General features: G+C 31.1%; 2 protein-coding genes across 8 annotated transcripts; both read left to right on the forward strand.

Annotated features, from left to right (window-relative positions):
* Positions 1-5,836: 5,836 nt before the first annotated feature.
* Positions 5,837-7,446, forward strand: LOC124827449 (BRI1 kinase inhibitor 1-like). Its single transcript, XM_047300508.2, has one exon. It carries the CDS (start codon positions 6,067-6,069, stop codon positions 7,006-7,008), a length of 942 nt encoding a protein of 313 aa, XP_047156464.1. The 5' UTR covers positions 5,837-6,066; the 3' UTR covers positions 7,009-7,446.
* A 5,506-nt stretch (positions 7,447-12,952) lies between these two features.
* On the forward strand, positions 12,953-18,392 carry LOC124827450 (phosphatidate phosphatase PAH2). 7 transcript variants are annotated; one of them, XR_007027947.2, is made up of 11 exons: positions 12,953-14,418; positions 14,928-15,224; positions 15,343-15,416; positions 15,915-15,999; positions 16,292-16,378; positions 16,486-16,558; positions 16,914-16,957; positions 17,052-17,180; positions 17,268-17,378; positions 17,547-17,683; positions 17,987-18,392. XR_007027947.2 is itself a non-coding variant. In XM_047300509.2 (10 exons), exons 1-10 carry the CDS (start codon positions 13,591-13,593, stop codon positions 17,604-17,606), a joined length of 1,788 nt encoding a protein of 595 aa, XP_047156465.1. In that variant the 5' UTR covers positions 12,953-13,590; the 3' UTR covers positions 17,607-18,392. The 7 variants fall into 7 exon arrangements, 2 of the variants coding, with proteins under 2 accessions (XP_047156465.1, XP_047156467.1); XR_015782127.1 differs by having other exon boundaries at positions 18,000-18,392; XR_015782132.1 differs by having other exon boundaries at positions 18,019-18,392.
* Positions 18,393-19,524: the final 1,132 nt, after the last annotated feature.

Here is a 19,524-nt window from a genome sequence, read left to right on the forward strand (position 1 = left end):
TTAAAAGTGTTATGATAGAATTGTGAGTGATGAAAATGAAAGAAAATGATAGGAATAGAATCTTTAATTGCAAAGGAATAGGGCCATTCACTAGTTGACATAAAATGAAAGATTAGAATTTGGAGAGTTGTGTTTGTTTGGTTACTCCTTTTTTGACTCTTTGCTCTCTCAACACCAAACACCTTTGAGTGCACGTGGGGAACTCAATCAGAAGGACCAAACAAACAATACCTATACCACACACATACACAACAAATAAATATATATTTTTTATTTTAAACTTAAACTTAAACTTTTTTTATCCAAAATAAATTAATAATAAATTTTAATTTTCTTTTATTTAATGAATTCATGAAGATGATTGTGAAACCCTAAAAATGACATGTGGAAGAGAAGACAAATATCTCAAATAAAAGAGATTGAGCATTTTATAGAAATTTCCAAACCCAACTCATCTCATTTTTTTTAGAATCTGTATCTCTCTAAAACTCAAGCCTCTATCTTTTCTCCTACTTCTCTCTAGAAATTCTTCATCTCCTTTCATCTTTTCTCAAACAACCACCGTTTAAGCAATCTAGAGTCAATATCATTTCTTCCACCGATCAAAAATCAAGCTTAGAGTCGATAAGTTCATCCTTTTCTTAGAAACTCTGTTTCCTGACACGTGCAAGCCAAGTTCCTGGTTGCATGTGTTCATCAGCTTCTTCTTCTTATTTCTGATCACTTTTCTGGTAATTTTGGGTTGGTCTTTCCTCACCAATCGGTGAAATATAGGTGTTCTTGGAATTTTCTGGTAAGAAAGCAAAGTCTGGAAAAGAATAATCGTTGTTCGGTTTGGTCAAAGAGGTAAGGGAAGCTAGATAATTTAATTACTTAGTTTTGATGTATGAAAATGTTGTTTGATGATTTGCATGTATATGAAACTGAATGATTTGGTGTTTGGTGTTGTTGGTGTGGAATATTGATGTTGTGTTTATGATTATTGTGTTTCTGCATGATTATGGTTCAGTGGCCAAGTGAAATTGGAAGAAAGTGTGGTAGTGAAAATGGGGAAATTATGTTTGGTTTGAGTTTGGTCTGTATAGGAAATATGGGTAAGTTTATTAAAGACTTGTTAGAATTCTTAATTCACTCATAAATGTGCCAAAAACTAGGAAATCTGATTCTCGGTCATTGAGTTCATGATTCTGCAAAATTGACTCTCAAATATGTGATGAAACTCTCTTAATGATGTTAGAAAGACTTAGATATTCTTAATTAATGTGTAGTGATGTATATGATATATGTTTGGAGGATTAGAAGTTGGGAGAATGTAGTGAAATTGGTAAGGATTGATGTTGATAATAATTCTGCAGTTATTCTGCAGAAGTATGTAGTTTGCTGAGGGTCTTTAATTGACCGTTCGGCTTTATCTGGTGGTCGGTCTTAACTTAGTTCTGCTATTGTGGATTCTTAGTTAATGAACGATCGGTCTTGTGTTAATATTCCATTGAATATAACATTCGATCTAGTCATGGCTCTTGAATTTAAACTGCGTTCGGTCTGTTATAGGCCTTAATTGTTAATGACCGCTCAGTCCGTACTGTCTTGGTAGTGCTCGGTCATTTACCAGCACTCAGTTTCAGAAGCGCTCGGTCTTGTACTAGCAGTTATGCTAGTGTTAGCGCTCGGTCTCGGTAGTACTTGATCTTATACTGGTACTCGGTTTGTATTGGTGTTCGGTCTAAGTTCTAAGTGTTCGATCTAAATCAATAGTGTTCGGCCTAAGCCAATAGTGTTCGGCCTAAGCCAATAGTGATCGGTCTAAGGCGTTAGTATTCGTACTATATCATAAGGGTTCGGTCTAAGATTCAAGTGTTCGATTTTAGCTTTAGAATTCGGTTGTTTTGGCGTTCAACTTCAAAGACGTTCAACTCATGATTGAGTTTTACTCTTTACATGACCGTTCGGTCATATTCACATATTGAGAGTGTTCGGCCATTCAGTCTTGTTCATAGGCTAAGGTTATCTTTTTCGTTCGGTTGTGATTAAGGGTGGTGTTTGTTTTACTGTTCGGTTTGATTTTACTTAAATGTGTTATGGATGAAGAAGCATGTTGGTAATTAAGTATGGTATGATATTCTAATGTGACGAGAAAGAGAATTCCAAGGAGGAATGTCTCAGTGGTGGTTTCATGTGATAAAAGTATGAATCTCAATGGTGGTTTCAATGTGGTAAAAGTATGAATATGGAAAGCTCAATTTTGGCGTTCATCCTGACATTCTAATGGTCACCAATTCTCAAGTAGAGAATGGTGAGACATGTCGTGAGAATAGCAGGAGGCCCTAGCCTGGGCTGTATGTTTACCTTGACCTAAGGTGAGGGATAACGGGCTAACCTCGTGTGGCAGCTAAGGGTGTTTCCAGTTACTTCACCCACAAGTGCACGAACGACCATAGCTACATATTCATACAGTCCGAATAGTCAGAGTAAAAGTGGTCGATTATAATATGATTGTATGATTTCTATATATGTATGATTGTATTATATGTTTGTCTGAATTGCATGTTAACACGGTTAATTAAATTACATTAGCTTACCCTTATTTCCTGTCTTGTCATGTTGTCCGTTCGGTCGACTTTGTCATTGCAATGATCACCTTGTGGGTGTGAGGTGTTGAGGGTTCTCTAGAGCAGGCGCAGGCAGGAGAGGATGGTTTCCGTTAGAGTGAGACCGATCGGTCTTATGCTTATTTTTGTATTAGTGTAGGACCATTCGGTGTAATACCCTGCTTGTATTACCGTTCGGTTGGTGCTTCTGGTTTGTTTCAGTATAGGTTTCTGTAAAGTTTTAAATTTATGGTTATTTTAGGATAACTATAAGTTAGCTTTATTTCTTGTAACTGTTCTATTTTATTGTAAATGTAAGAACTCTTAAATAGAGTTTACAGCTATATTTTTTTGATGTTACAATGATGGTGCTATTTGGATAAAAAATAATACTTTGACACTTTTAAATTTTTTATATTCATTATCCTTTCTTATTTTTTATTTTTTTCTTTTGTAAAAAAGACTATTTTATTTTTATATTATGTGTTAAATGAATGTAAAAATGTGTCGCTCGTTATTTTATTTAGATCAATTTTTTAAAGTAATTATAGGTAACATATTTTTCATTAATTTGACACATAATATAAAGATAAATAATTATAAAAAAATATATTTTTGTATTCTTTTAAAAAATAAAAAATAAAAAAGAGTAGCATTAAATGAATATAAAAAGCTTATGTATGTAAAATTATTATTTTTCTTTATGTAATTTGTAGGGAAGTTTAAGAGACACACATAGATCTCCACACTGATAAGATATTGTCCACTTTGAATTAAGTCCTCACGAATTTGCTTTTGGTATCACTCTAGAAAATCTCTTATCAAAGGAGGTATCTTATATGTATATAAAGTCATGGCCATCTCTTATTTTATTCGATGTACTTTGTTTCTACCCAACAATTTTAACAAAGAAATAAATAAATTTTAACACTTTTTACTTATATAAGTAAGTCGTGTTTCATAAAACAACTTCAGTCTTTTTAGTATGAAGTTATACTTACTTACACGACTTCTTTTATTTTATTATTATTTTTTTCAAATTTAAACTAAAGTTATACAAATGTAGAATAATATAAACAACTGAATTCATGTTATTTCTATACAACCTCAGTTCAAACTAAATTACATTGAAATCTATCAATCTTATACAAACAAAGAAAAATATAACAAAAAAAGGAGTTATGTTAGACTAATACTACTTCTTTTTAAAATATCTAAAATTGCATCATATATATAAGTTTTTACAGTAAAATTATATCATACAAACACGATTTATCCATATACATAATTTTTTTAAATCTACTCATTTTCGTAAACCTATTTAGATGGCTAGTACCTTGTAATTTTTCTGTTGATTTATAAATATGACTTGATTTATCTATATTATTTTTGCTCTTATCCTTGTCTCTTCAGAAGAGTCCAAAAATAAATTTGCTATATTCAAAGATTCCTTTTGAACTAGTCGGTGCAATTTTCAAACTCCTCGTGTAAACGGACATCAAACTTTCTTTCCAGGAGACTCACATAAACAATTATCTCCAAATCGTTTAATACCTTATATTTCCATTTTCATACTAACAAATATAATATATAGGACCATATTAATTCTTCTTAGTATATAAATTTTATTTCATTATTAAGATCATAATATTAAACTTAAGTTGTCATATTTTGTTTATATAGTTTTCTACTGTTGAAACTAATTTTTGTCAATAAAGGTAGTTTGATTATGTTTGTGCTAATCTTAGTAAAAGAAAAACCTGTGTTTGAATAATCAAACCTATGACTTATTCATCTTTCACACATTCCATGAATAAAATACTATAACATTTATTTTCATTTGGCCTACAAGCTATGCATAGATTAGTGAATGAGAAATTATTACTCTCAATTAATTATCTTCATTATGTGGTTTGAATTCAAACAGACAAGTTAAATGTAATAGAACATCAAAAATCCCTCTTTTATGAATATTTTTAATTTAATAAAAATTTAGCATGATAATTAAAATAAAATTAATGGATAAACTATATTCTCATAATCGTGTTTGGTTGGTATTTAATAATTATACAAATTAAAATTATTAAAAAAGAAAAAGAAAAATCTAGTGGAAATATATAGTTATTATAAACACTAATTTTCATTACCCATAACAATGTCACAAACCTATCCATTCTCATTGTAATAGAAGCATTTTTAAATACGAAGAGGTTATTTTTGTGAGAATAAAGATAAAAAAACTATATATAAAGAAAGAAATAAAGAAAAAACCATGAGAAATAATAAATAAAACAAAAAGTAGCTGCTTTTTTTTTCTCAATAAAGCACTACATGCAAATACTCAAAAAATATATGACTTAAACAAAACAAATTCATTCTATATTCAATTCAATTTTAATATATTTTAAATGAAATTAATTTAATATTTTCGTTAAATTAACATTATTTGAAAAATAATTTGAATCATTTTCTATTTTAGTCTCTTTTGTACATTTTAGATTGACACGTAATTAACATTTGATTCGTTATACTTTTTAGATTTTAATATATAATACATTCAAAAATGTTAATCTAATTTAATGCAAAAAAACTAAATTAATTCTATTTAAAAGATCTTAAAATTCAATTAAATAAAAAAAGTAAAAATAAAACCTAACATAAATTATAATTTACTGTTAAAACCTAACATATAAAAATAAAACCCAATATTAATATATAATTTGTGATACACATTTTATAAAAGGTGGAAAATGTGTGATGTGAAATGCGTCGTGGCCAATCCCATCATGTTCTGGTGGCTAAATTTGGCTGTTTCTTACCTTATTTCCCAAACCCCTTCTATACACACCACTCACCACTCATTCATTTTTTTTTCCATTATAAAAACATACCACATCTACTTTAATTTATATAAAATATTAATAATACATTCAATTTAAAACTCTTAAAATAAAAAAAAAATTATAAATATTTTTTTTTATATACAACTAAACACTTTCATATCTTTTTTTAAGTGTAACTTAGACTTACATCAAACCAAAGACGTTCAATTCTATAACCTAACATAGAATGGTAATTAGTAATACCAACTTCTGTAGCCAAAACCAAAATAATGACACTGTAACAAGAGTAGGTATATTTACATTTATTTGATATATTTTATAAAAGTAAATTTTTATATTTGTAAAAAATAAAGATAATAAAAAGTAAAAAGAATAATATAAAATAAATGTAAAAAATTTATGTGTATTTTTTTTTAATCACCTATGGTTAGCTTTTGTCAAAAGACCAAACGAGGTTTGACAAAGAGTCCTTCTCATCCTTTTCCTCCTTTTTCATTTCTAAAGGTTTATTTGACACTCACAAAGAAGATCACGAAGCTTTTTCAATTCTCTTGCTACCAAATAGAAAAGACTAAACACCAAGAATTTCAGATATTGCATCAAATCTTGTTAGCCTTCAAGCCAACCTCACTGTTATGGAAACTCATCATCAGCACCAAAAGAACACAGAAAACGATGTGCCAAAGCAACAAATTGAAGCAGCAGCAGCACACTTATCATCATGGCAACAACAAAATAGAGAAGACGAAGCTTCGTCATCACCACAGTCTTCAACACCCTCTTCCCCTTCTCAAGAGTTCTCCTTCACAATCTCCCTCCACCACCCCACATTCCCTCAAGATAATAATAACTCCAAAGCTCAACCATCTTCCATTGCTCTTGATTTATCTCCTGCTGATGACATTTTCTTCCATGGTCACTTGCTCCCTCTGCACCTCCTTTCACACCTCCCTTCTTCACCTCGCTCTTCAACCAATTCCATGGACAGCTTCACCCTCCCCATCAGAGACTTATTAGAGCATGAAAGCCACTCCGTCGTTAAGGATACTACCACCAACAGCACCACCTCCTCAGACAGCAACAGCAGCAGAAGCACCATACCAGACCAACACGACAACATGGAAAAAAAAAAGGTACAAGGTAAGTCCAAGTTTACATTTTCATTATTTGGATTGGTCAAGGGGCACAAAGGGTGCCGAGATAGCAAGGAAGATAAAGCGAAGCACAAGAAGAAGGTAAGGTTTGATGTGATCCATGCAATGAAAAAGTACTTGAGAATGGTTCAGCCTAAGATGCTTTTCAAAGGGCAAAGAGAGAAGATCAGACCCAGTTGTGGACAGAGTTATTCTTATTCGGGAAATGTAACTCCAACAAATTATAAGCAGAGTTGGAGAGAACAGTATTCAGCACCGGCATCAATGAGGACTTCTCCAACAAATAGTGGTCTCTTGATTGCAACCACACCTCTCCCTTCTTCTGCCAGAGACAGTACCATGGAAGAGTTGCAGGCAGCCATTCAAGCTGCTATTGCTCACTGCAAAAATTCAATTGCAAAAGAAGAGAAACTCAAATGCTGAATCTTTTTGCTGTTTTCTCAGTGAGACACAATCTGTTCAAGACATTTCAGACACAGACACTTCTCTCAATGAACCACGACTCATAACATGGTGAAAGACCAGCCACTCAAATTACCTTAGTTAAAATATGAGTTGAATCATTGATACGAGAGAATTTTTCTTATTTTTCTTTCCCAAAAAAGTGTTATTTCCTAGCATTGGTTTTGTATGTGATATTTAAATAATAGTGTACATAAAAAAATGTAGCATAATAATGCAGTGGGGAGAAAACCAGTATCTCAAATTATTTGATTAAGTTATAGAATATAGATCAAGCTGTATTATATTATAATATGTAGTGTGTGTGTGTGTATATATATATATATATGAGGATTCTTGGAAGCTTCAGGTATTGTCAGGTTCTGTTTCCATTTAGATGAATGATAGAATAATTGATAAGAGAGAAATGTCGACACGAAAGTGTTTGTTATTTTGTGTGTTAAAAAGAAAATGGTACTGATTCTGTATGTGGCTAGTTTGACATGAATGTGCAGCATCCTAAAAGGCTGAGAAATGTCAGATTTTATCTTATTTAAGGGCCAATGTTTTTCTCTGGATTGTCCTTCCATAATGATGACCCATTCTTTTCCTTTGCGTTGGTATTTTGTTTTCTTTGAAAATCATATCCAATCGAGACGTGTTTGGACCAGATATAGCTGATTGATTCAATTTCCTTGCCAAATAATCTGTTCTAGCCTGTCACAATCATGTCAAGAAAAAGTTGTATGAAATTTTTTGTGAAGGGTAAGGTCACAAAACTGTTGGTGACAAATCACAAAGTACATACATATGCTTAAAGGGTGTGAAACTGCTTCCTGATATACCTAACAGTGACGAAAGCTATGTCTATTCACCAACCAAATTATTAGGAAAAACCATCATTCTGTGATTATAGTTTCAAACACAAACCAATTACAATTGGTTGGTACTCATAGTATATATAACATAACTTATTAGGACAAGGGAAACATGTGAAAAGAGAAATGGATGATCCATGCTGTTTGGATTTTTTTCTTAAGAACTTCAAATTGGTGATCCAAAGAGTCAAACTTTAACCTAACTCGTTGAATCTAAAGGACATTTTAACTCATACAATTCAAACAATTGTGATTTAAGACAAAGTTGGAATATTAAAAAATGGGAATGTCAATTATACTATTTTTTTTATATAAAGATATATTGCGATTACTTATTCTAGGTTCTCATGCATAATAAATTAATACAAAACAGTTGTGAATTTCTAAAAGAATTAAAAAATGATTAAAAATTAATATAATTTTTTTATGATTTAATTATAAAGTTTAAGTATTTCATCAATTTCAATATTTTCAAATAAATTCTTGTGTGGCCAAAATATGTTTTGATTGTTGTCTTCACTCATCATCAAGTTGACTTGCCAACTATAAAGAGATTAGAAAGAAGAAGCTAAGTAACTGATAAGATTGAAATAATGATCATGTCTATTTCCAAATAACAAAATTAAAAATCAAATTGTAGGGTATTTACACAAAAAGAAAATATTTTAATTAATAAAATAAATTTTTAAACACAACTAAATATCCAAATTTATTAAATTACTTACAGCTTTGATTCAGTTTGTTTTATTTTAAAATTATTATGTTTTATTAGTGTACATTTAACATCTTCCAAACTCATTGAGTATGGGTATTTTTTCTTGTACCAATATACCAATATCATTTTCTTAATATGTATTAACTTAAAGCAATTATAGTTATAAAATGGATGAAATATAAAATACAGGATTCTTTTAGAGGAAAAATAAAAGTATCTCAAGCACTAGTCCTAAAGTATTAACTTAAACCAATTTCTTTTTTGGTGATATATTATCGTTTGATAGAAAAAGTTCATTATTGTATTTAAATATTTTTTATAACATTCCCCTTTGTGTATGTAAGAAATGTTGAACTTTTTTTAGTTGATTTTAAAGATGGACTTTGTTGCATATTGTATTTTTTGTCTTTATTTGTGTGTGATTTTCTCCGCCAACGTTGAATGAAATCTCAACTTTCGTTGAGTTGATCCAACAATCAATAAAGTTAAAATAAAATACAATCATCTTAGTTATCGACCCCACCATAATGCAATGAAAAGGTACTAGAAAGTGGAGATATATTTTAATCAAAATAATTATTACTGAAATTAAAGGAAAGACATGATTGAAGAGATGGGAATGGATGAAGAACAATTAAGGTAAGTTAATAGAGAAAAAAAGTATATGATTCCAAAGATATATATATTTGAAATGTGTAACTTTCATGATAGAGAAATGGTGGTGAAAGTCACAAAGATCATACTAATCATGAAGAATAAACATAATGATGAAGTCTATATATAATAGATGTGAGGACGGATAATCACAAACTCCTTTCCTTTTTAAACAGGGTGAACTCAGTAAAAGCCCAATTGAAATTAAAGCCCAATTAAAATTAAAGCCCATTTAAAGCAGGTGCTTGTATCATTCTTGCAGTAATTTATGAATTCTTTATTTACGCGTTTCTATATATATCATTTAGTTTAAAAATATAATAAATAATTAAAATAAAATTATTGCATTAATATTTAAGTAGAATTAGAAATACCTAACTATACTTGTAGTCTCTAAAATTTGGAGTGTAAACTCCGCTTTTAGTCTTTCCAATTAAAAAATATATATTTTAATCACTCAAAAGTTTGAAAAAAATTAATAAATTAAGCAAATGTTTCAGATATTTTCAATGCATCGTAACTGTTAATCCTTCCGTTTCTTTCGTTTGGTCAGCTCCTTTAACTAATGTCAATGACTACTATTCTACCAATAACAATGATTTTTTATTTTTTTTTATTTATGAAAATGACTTGTTTTTGTAGTTAAACATTAGGTCACAGTCCACGAAAGCATGATTTGGATTGGTAAACTTGGTAAAATTTACAAATTATTCCTATTAATTGACTTGCTTTTCCTTTTATTATTAATATAAGAGTTAATGACAATAATTTTTCTCAAATTTTGTCGTAATTTTAAAACGGTGTCTCTTATTCTAATTTTATTAATTCAACGTTTGTTATTATTATTTTTTTCTCATGTAGATTTCATAATTTCATCGAACATAAATTATGTTTGGTTTTACGATGCAAAAAGAATTTGAAAATGTGTAATGGTTTTGTTAATTAACCCTTATATGTTGAAAATAGATGATATTGGTTTTAGAGGTGTTAGATTAGATATGTATTTCTTTATCATTCATAAAACGAAAAAAAGAAATCTAAGGCCAAACGATTATAATGGCAAAAAAATAAAAATAAAATGATTTTGCTTTGTCCCTTTCTCTAATATTCTTATAAGAACTTTAATTCCCTTAATAATTCAAATATTGTATAAGGTAGCAAACATTCTTTGAAACCACAAGTCTCCAAATTAACATATAGTTGTGGGCAAATTGTGTAAGAGATGGATTTTCTAACAAATAATATTATTTTATATTCAAGTTTTATTATTCTAAGATTTGGTTCTGACTCAAATAAACTCTCATGTGCTTATTCTAGTGAGGGATTTGAGAAAATATAGTTCTTTAAAAATACCAAATTAAATAAAATAAAATTATCATTTTCATGGATGATTTTGTTGGTGACAACTGGTTTTTAGTCTAATTGTGTTTTTTACTACTTTCAAGTGTAGATGTGTTTTTGCTGAGTGAAATGGACTTGGACCTTTACAATAAAGGCAATTGCTTTCTCCACTTCTCAAATTTCTTTTCCCACCCCATCCAAAACTTGCAGAAAATGCTTTCCGTATAAGAAGGGATGTATGACTTCCGAAAAAAGTTTCCAATTTTTTTATTGGATTCCAGAAAATAAATTCCAAAAAGGACGGGGTGCCGGAAGAAAATGTGTAGAAAGTAATTTCCTACATTTGGTGTCTTTCGTACCATGTATTGTTGTCTTCAAGAACTTTCATTTATGTTTTTATTGCTTCTTTCCATTTGAGTGAAAGATGTGGACATATATCCATTGCAACATTTAAATTTCAATTAATTTATATAAAATGAATAAGAGATTTAATCAAGAAAAGGAACATATAGAGACCATGGCATATAAGAGTCTTGCACATGTTTGTTTGAGCTATAAAAATTATTACAATTGAGTTATAAAAAAGTGTTACGCATGTATTTATTGAACTTTTAAAATAGCTATTGGATTATTAAACTCTTTATTCAAAATTATTATATTTATTATTTTTTATTAAATTGTTAACACGATAAGGTTCTATATTAAACTATAGAGATACCATAACGTCTTTTAAAGAGAAAACCGTGATGAAACATTAAGTTTTAAATTGGACAATATTTTAAATGTATAGTGATTGATATTAACTATGTCTTAGTGGACTTGAGATCAAAACAATGAAGTTAGTTTAACGTAAAACAGACAACGAGATTTTTTAGATGAATTATTAGTCTCTTAAGTCTTCTCAATCATTCGCCTTAGAGTTGTGATCAAATACAGTTTAATTACTTATTCCTCTCTTTAAGGCATCTTTAAAGAAAAAAACAGTGACAAAACACAAACTCCAAAACAAAAAACACCTCGAATGGAAAATATTTGACTTTAACGATGTCACTTGACAAATTTTGAATTGAAAAATTGGCGTCCACTATGGAACCAATAACAAGGTTTTAAGACGAAACATCAATTTCTTGAACTCTTCATTGGGATCATCAGTCATTTCCCTTAGACCTTGATTGAGAGTTTATCTTCCTACCATGTCTAACAAGCTCACATTACTTAGGAGTAAAGGTTTAAGACAATTTAAATACTCATTCCTCTTTTTATCTTCTGACATATCTTTTAAGAAAAAAATTATGACAAAATTTAGACTTCAAAATAGACAATATCTTAAATGAGATTGATTGATGATTGACATTAATAATGTCACTTGACGAATTTAGAATCGAAACAAAAATAATTATTAAATTTCTAAATAAGTTCATGTTACATATGTAACTAAACTAGAATAACTCCTAATACACAGACTTAAACTAAACACACAAATTTCAAAACAAAATCTACAACTCATTATTAAATTTACTTGAAAATGGGTTAATAAAAAATCATTTAAAAAAAATGTAACTAACAAGACATTTATTATGTTTTAATTCATATATCAAAATCTTATTAAAATTTCACAATGATATAATATTTTAGAGTTAATTAAAGATACATTTAATGAAACGAAATATTATATTCTTTTATTAGTTTTTGTAAGATAAATGTTATATTACTAAATTATTAAATGGATTTCTTTGATTGAATCACATTCGGTTGAGAATTAATAAAATAAAATAAAATAAAATATATTTTTAAAATTTAAATTACTTTAAATATAATAACTTGACATACAAGCAAATATATACTATAATATATATATATATTTTAAAAAGTAATTATTAGTTTTAGACTATATAATTAATTTAAAGTTATAAGTATTGAGATATTTCGTTTTTATTATAATAAAAAATTACAATCTTAATATAAAAATTATAATTTTATCAACTTTGTTTAAATTTCATTAATAAATAAGTTAATTAACCATGATAATTATAACTATTGTACTAAATTATAATTATAAAATTTCATTATATTAAAAATATTTATTATACTAAACAACCATTTAATTTAATTTTCACAGCTAAAATACAGATTTACACAAGTCACACACTAAACTAATAAAATAAAAGAAAAATAATTTGATCCAATTTGTGTTACAATTCTTGTCTATGATAAAATGTTTTGGGCTTTTCAAACGTAATAGTTGGGTGAAGTAAATTTATACAGCTCTAATTAATCTGACATATGATATGGAGGTTGATAAACGTTTCTTTTGAATAATAAAGTGATTATGATTAATCCATGGTTAGTAATGGTGGCAGCACCCAACACGCTATTTCTATTTTTCCCTGCAAATTCTCAACTTCCGTTGCTTTCCGTAGCTATCACCGGCATTTTCAGAACCTCCAACGCTGTGCTTTCAACTTTCAATTCAAACTCCCAATCAATTACGGTTACTTTTAATTTTTATCGATTTAATGCGATTGGATTAGGGTAATTAGATCTCAAGAATATTCTCAAAATCTCGGCACATTCCCTACTTTCCAACCGAATATTCTTCAATTTTTGCATTTGGCGGTACCTTAATCAAGTTTTGTAAGTCGGTGTCCCACACAACACAGCATCATGTGTATCGTTTAACGTATTACGTACGAGGTTCAGCAGATCTCTGATTAATAAATTTTCCCCTTCCGCAAATTCATGTCAGGAAATTCCGTTGCTGCAATTTTTGTCCGAATTTAGAAAACAATACAATACGTATTATATGGGTTGGGGAAAGAATTACCGAATGATTGTGTTATAATTGGATCAACGTTTGTATGAGTTTCGCCATCTTAAATTTTCGCAGTCAGAAAAAACAAGATTAGTGTTGTAATTGGGTTTCAGCAAGATTAGTTTTTTTGAAGGATAGTTGTGGGTTTGATATAAAATATTAGTATGCAAGCAGTGGGGAGGCTTGGCAGCTATATCAGCCGCGGTGTGTACACGGTTTCAGGGCCGTTTCTTCCATTTGGTGGGGCGGTGGACATTGTTGTGGTTCAGCAGAAAGATGGGAGCTTCAAATCCTCTCCTTGGTATGTTAGGTTTGGGAAATTCCACATGGATTCGAAGGAGAAGGAGAAGGTGAAGGTTCATGTCAGTGTCAACGGTGTAGAGCCTGATTTCCATTTGTATTTGAACCTCAAAGGGGAAGTTGTTTTCCGCCATGGAGACACACAAGAAGAACAAGAAGGGGAATCAATAGTTGAGGGTGAAAGTGAAAGTACGAGTGACAGTAATGGTATCATGCCACAGGGTGGTAATAGGCATTTCAAGTCCATAAGTTGGGACTTTGATTCTGTGGACAATTCAAATGCACAGGCTAAGGCTGTTGGTAGAACCAGGTCTCGCCGCTCCCGAATTCTTGGGCTTGTGTCAAGATCTTTGAGGGGAGGAGAGCTTGAAGATGGTGACGTGAATGGGGTGGATTCCGTGGAGCGTGCTGAGATTGCAGCCAACTTGTTGGAGCTGAAGTGGTCCACCAATCTCAGTTTTGATCATCGACTGCCTCGTAAAGACAGGAAAAAGACTAGGGTTGATGCCTTGAACAATGGTTTACCTTTACCATCATGTAACATGACGGAGGAATCTTATTCTTGCAGTGAGCAAGATGATACTAGATCAAAGCCTGTGTCCAATGAGGTGTGCCTTGCAAGTGCAGGATGTGGAGAAGTTCGTGTCACTGCTGAGGAGGTCTTGCAACCTGCAACTCTAGTTCTACCTGAGGTAAATCATACTAAATTCTTCTTGGTTAACTTGTTAGAGCTTTTACTCTTAGAATTTGAATTTTGAACCTGTTAGTACTATCATATGTCTATTATCATAGTACTTGTTGTCAGAAGTATCCGTTGCTGCAAACTTCATCTTCGAGATATTTGGTCTTCAACATGACAAGATAAGAGATTTTCCATTGATTAGTGATATGAGTGGAGTTAGCTTTTAGAGTTGAGTTTGGCTCAAATTAAAATGTGAAGATTTATATATCAACATCAGTCAAAGCTTCTTTGGATAAATTTCTTGAAGAGGGTCAATTTTCTTTCATAAATTACATCAACTTATACACCTCACTTTCTTAAAAGCCTCCTCATTAGCTTCTCCATATGCACTTGTTGGGTTTCATAGTTGAAAATCTCTAATAAGTTAGCGGCTAATTTTAAGTTTAAGTAAAACAGGCAAAAGGAGTGAAGAGTGCATCTCGTTTTGGTTGACACTGATATGCTTTAGTTCTTGTTTAGGTTAAAGAAAGTGAGGAAGTCACTAAGGATTTTGAGATTGGGAGAACACCAATGGAGGCCTCTGTGTTACAGTCTCAGCAAAGAGAATGTTCCCATTCTGGTATGTGTGCTACCGGCAATGTTGGAGACAAACCACAGTTTCGAAAATCTCATACTGTCAATATTGGTCGAAGAGATTGCTCGATTAAAAATGTTAGAGAGAATACTCCAACCTCTGAACAACTTGAATCCTTGAATCTGAAGGAAGGGAGGAACACAATAACCTTCAGTTTCTCCACAGCTATGGGGAACCGGCAAGTTAGTAATCAATAAAATTGAAGAATTTTATTTCAATACATGAAGCTTTCTTCACCTTTCACTTTGTTTCTTTTGTTGTTATTTCTTTTGTATTTTAAAACACTCTTCTGACTTTCAGGTTGATGCTCAAATATATTTGTGGAAATGGAATACTCGTATAGTGATATCAGATGTAGATGGGACAATTACAAGGTGAGGATATATCTGGTTGAAAAGGAAACAGTTTTGCAAATAAATACATATTATACTCTGAGAGACTTATGGTTAATATTTATTCTTACAATAGTTTATTGTCTTTTCACCGCTAATTTGATATAGCAAATAAATCACACTTGTTATCTACCAAAAAAATGCTCTTCAGCAATTTTGCTGAAATATCAACAATGATTGAATCAATGACTCAACTTTAATCAACTGTGTCTTGCCTATACCAACAACAATAAGTCAGAACTATAATCTATTTTGGAAGCGTCCCTGACTTATTTTCTTAAATCAATGAGAAAACACACAGCACCAAACTCTTTCTTCTTATGAGTCAGCAAAGTAAACTTCTATTCTATTTTTTGGTGCTGAACAAGATGCTCTGTGAATCCTGTTTCTTTTGAACAAAGCACGAAATAATTCTGTCCTGATATCGCTTGAACAAAGCACGAAACAAGTTAAATTCTTTCTTTTGTTTTACACCAACAGATCAGATGTTCTAGGTCAATTCATGCCATTAGTAGGAATCGACTGGTCGCAAACAGGCGTTGCTCATTTATTCTCAGATATCAAGGTTTGTCTGTCTTGCTTGTATGTTTAGGTGTTTTGAGATTACTACAACATGAAAATTCATTGCTCTTATACATCAATGTCACTCTTTATATCAGCACTGTTCTTAGGCAGGTTGTCCCAAAACAAGTAAGCGATTATCTGTTAAGGCCACAAAATTCATGACTTCTATTTTACATGATCGTTCATTCATTCTAATGGTCAATTCATTGTCTAGGGAGTTCTTGGATTGAAAATGTTCATTACCCTGTCTGTAACAATTATGAATCTTCTCTAGTCTAATACACACTCTACAGGAAAATGGCTACCAGCTACTTTTTCTCAGTGCTCGTGCAATATCTCAGGCCTATCACACCAGACAATTTCTTTGCAACCTTAAGCAGGTGATACATAAGTTTCAAATCAATCTTGAATGTCAAGGATGAACAAAACAAGACAATGAAATAAAGAAAACAGTTTACATCATCATATTCCTTTTGTTTTGATGCAGGATGGGAAAGTTTTACCAGATGGTCCTGTTGTTATTTCCCCTGATGGACTTTTTCCTTCTCTATATCGAGAAGGTAACTAGTCTGCTCATCTTTCTTCTATGTTTCTTCTTACTGTTCCTCTTCTTATTTGTACAGTATGACCTTTTCTCTTTTTGGTCCATTAGATTTTGAAAATTCTCTATTATCCATTTTAATCCCTTTTTTCTTGATTGTTTAATGTCGTCTTATTTAGGGACGAATTAACAAAACTCAAACATCTTGTGGACTAACGTGAGGTTTAAAACACACTAGTGTTTGTAGGAGTTATCTTAGGTGATTCATTAGATTTTTTCAATATGTTGTCAAGGCTGAGTCTGGAACTGGCACACCTTGATCGTGATGGCTTTATACTATTTGGGATTATGACACATTTCTTCTCTTTTTTTAGTTATCCGGAGGGCTCCTCACGAGTTCAAAATTGCATGTTTAGAGGTTAGGTTCCCACTGTACTAAAATTGGAAAAAAATCTTTTTTTTTTTCAGTATATTCATGTCATTTAAGATAAGTGAAAATTTAATGCATGCAGGACATTAAGGCACTTTTTCCTCCAGATTGCAATCCATTCTATGCTGGTTTTGGAAATAGGGATACTGATGAAGTCAGCTACCTTAAGGTTGGAATCCCAAAAGGAAAAGTTTTCATCATTAATCCAAGGGTAAGTTTTATATATTTGGAAATGTATAAATGCTAAAACTTCCAGAGTTATTCATAGTTTGCAAAACTTCCATTCTCATGTCTTCAGTTTTTTCAGGGAGAGATTGTTGTAAATAGTCGTTGTTTTGACACACATTCATACACCTCTCTTCATTCTCTTGTGAATGGAATGTTCCCCCCTACAAACTCATCTGAACAGGTTCAACTCTGAAGGCTTTTTCTTTATTTTTTCCCCCCGAACTCATTTTGGGTCTTCCCATAGCAAGTTTGATGATATAAAGATTTGTTCTTGTTGTACAATATTTATTTGCCTTGTTCTTGCTGTACAATATTTATTTGCCTTGTTCTTGCTGAATATTGGTTGCAGGAAGATTTTAATTCATGGAATTACTGGAAATTACCTGAGACCTCTTCTGCTATAAATTAAAGGTCTTTTGGCATTTATCTTGTTCTGGTGTAGATAGTTGCAGGACTGCAGACTGTGCTTCTCCAAGAATTTCATAGGTAAAAGTTTAAGCATGTTTGGACTTGAGTAGAATTTTTAATTTGAGTGATGCGCTTGCCATCCTTCCTATAGTTATTATCTTGAGTTCTTTCTTTCATTAATCAGATTTCTGAAGCTGTTTAGGGAGATTTCTTTAAGCTTATCTTCAAAATAATTGGCTTGGTATTTCTGTTTGGATTGCTGTGTGACTATTGTTCAATATGAAATGCCACAAATTTAGAAGTTAGGCCTTTAAAAACGATTCAACTCTCATTGTTTGTATGAAATATGTTTCAATTGGATCTTAATGTTGCTTGTATAAGTGATGTGAATTAGCTAAGCCTGATGAAATCAGCATCATTCTGTGGAATTCGTTGGACAGAGGATTTATGACAGCACAGAATACAATTTCCAGCTTCAGAATTACAACTTCGGCTCAAAGGTGTAACATCAGACAGATAACATTGTTTTCTTCGTTGTACAGTTTGTTGTAGTGATTATTTACTTGATTCGATTGTCATGGACATGGCAATAATAATATGATGAAAATCACATCAATTTAACATTGTTGGCTTCTCATACTCAATGAGTGGCTTCACCTTGTATGTATGTAATATTAATAGGTTCTGTCTTCAGATTCATTTTCTCAACTTGTAAACAATTGAACACATGCTCATGTAGAAGTTCAAAAAAGGAACTGAGTTGTATGCTATTAAGGATTGATGACTATCTTTTTGTTCTGAAAATCAAGCAATAATTAGACTATTGATGGGTAAGTAAGTATGTAAGAGAATCAACTAAACATAAAAATTGACCCATTTATGGAACAAAAAATGTTAATTGCACATCAGAAAAATAGAACCTTTTAAATTTGGAGCAAAATACAACTAAATGAAAAAGTAAATTTGTACAAAATTAGTTTTAGGGACAACTTTTTCTTTGAGAGTGTACTTTTATCCCTTGTTTTCTTTATGCTTTTCTGTATGTTTATTCATTTAATCACGTGTATGACAGGCTAAACTCTAACTAATAGTGTTGGAGTGATAAAACTCTAGATATCTTTGTATTAACTCTCACTGGTTGCCCTAATTACCATCAGTTATCAGATCCCATGCATACTTTCACAACGAGAAGAACTTACGTTAATTAGTCAAACAAAAGAAAAACATGAAACAATTACTAGAATCTATATAAATAATGGCTCTTATTTTATCAGCAACACCACAAAGTCCATGAAACCAGAAAATTGCAATAGCAAAAACACAAGGTTGATTCATATTACCATAGACTTCACTGTCTTCGAGGCACAACGCTGCTATGTATGCACACACACAAATATATATATATATATATATATATATATATATATATATATATATATATATATATATATATATATATATATAAAATTAAGGAACTGATCTTATGTAAAGGAGTTACAGAAGTATTTTTCATAATTTGAGGAAGGAAATCTGGTTTATTGGATACTTGAGAACAACGTTATACAGATATATATGAATCATGTTATATATCATGATTTATTATCCATCTTGAACCTTATATGTGTAGGCATGAGGGTATATAAAAGCACAAACACAAACTATATTACATAATATATGATCACAGAACACAACACACTGATTATTTGATGAACTAATGATGGATGACTATTTTCCAAAGCCACAAGAATGAAGATACTCAATGAGAGTGTCGATTTCTTCGCCGCTAATTTGACCGTCATTGTTGGCATCAGCTTTTCCGAAAGCACGATAGGCTCTCCAATTTGGGAAGTAGGCACCTAAGTCTCTGAGGGCTTGCTTGAGTTCATCCTTGTTGTAACTGCCATTTCTGTCTCTGTCTG

This window comes from Vigna umbellata, chromosome 1 (assembly GCF_029865625.1).
Source record: "Vigna umbellata cultivar VRB3 chromosome 1, Vumbellata_1.0, whole genome shotgun sequence".
In the NCBI taxonomy this organism is placed as follows: domain Eukaryota; kingdom Viridiplantae; phylum Streptophyta; class Magnoliopsida; order Fabales; family Fabaceae; genus Vigna; species Vigna umbellata.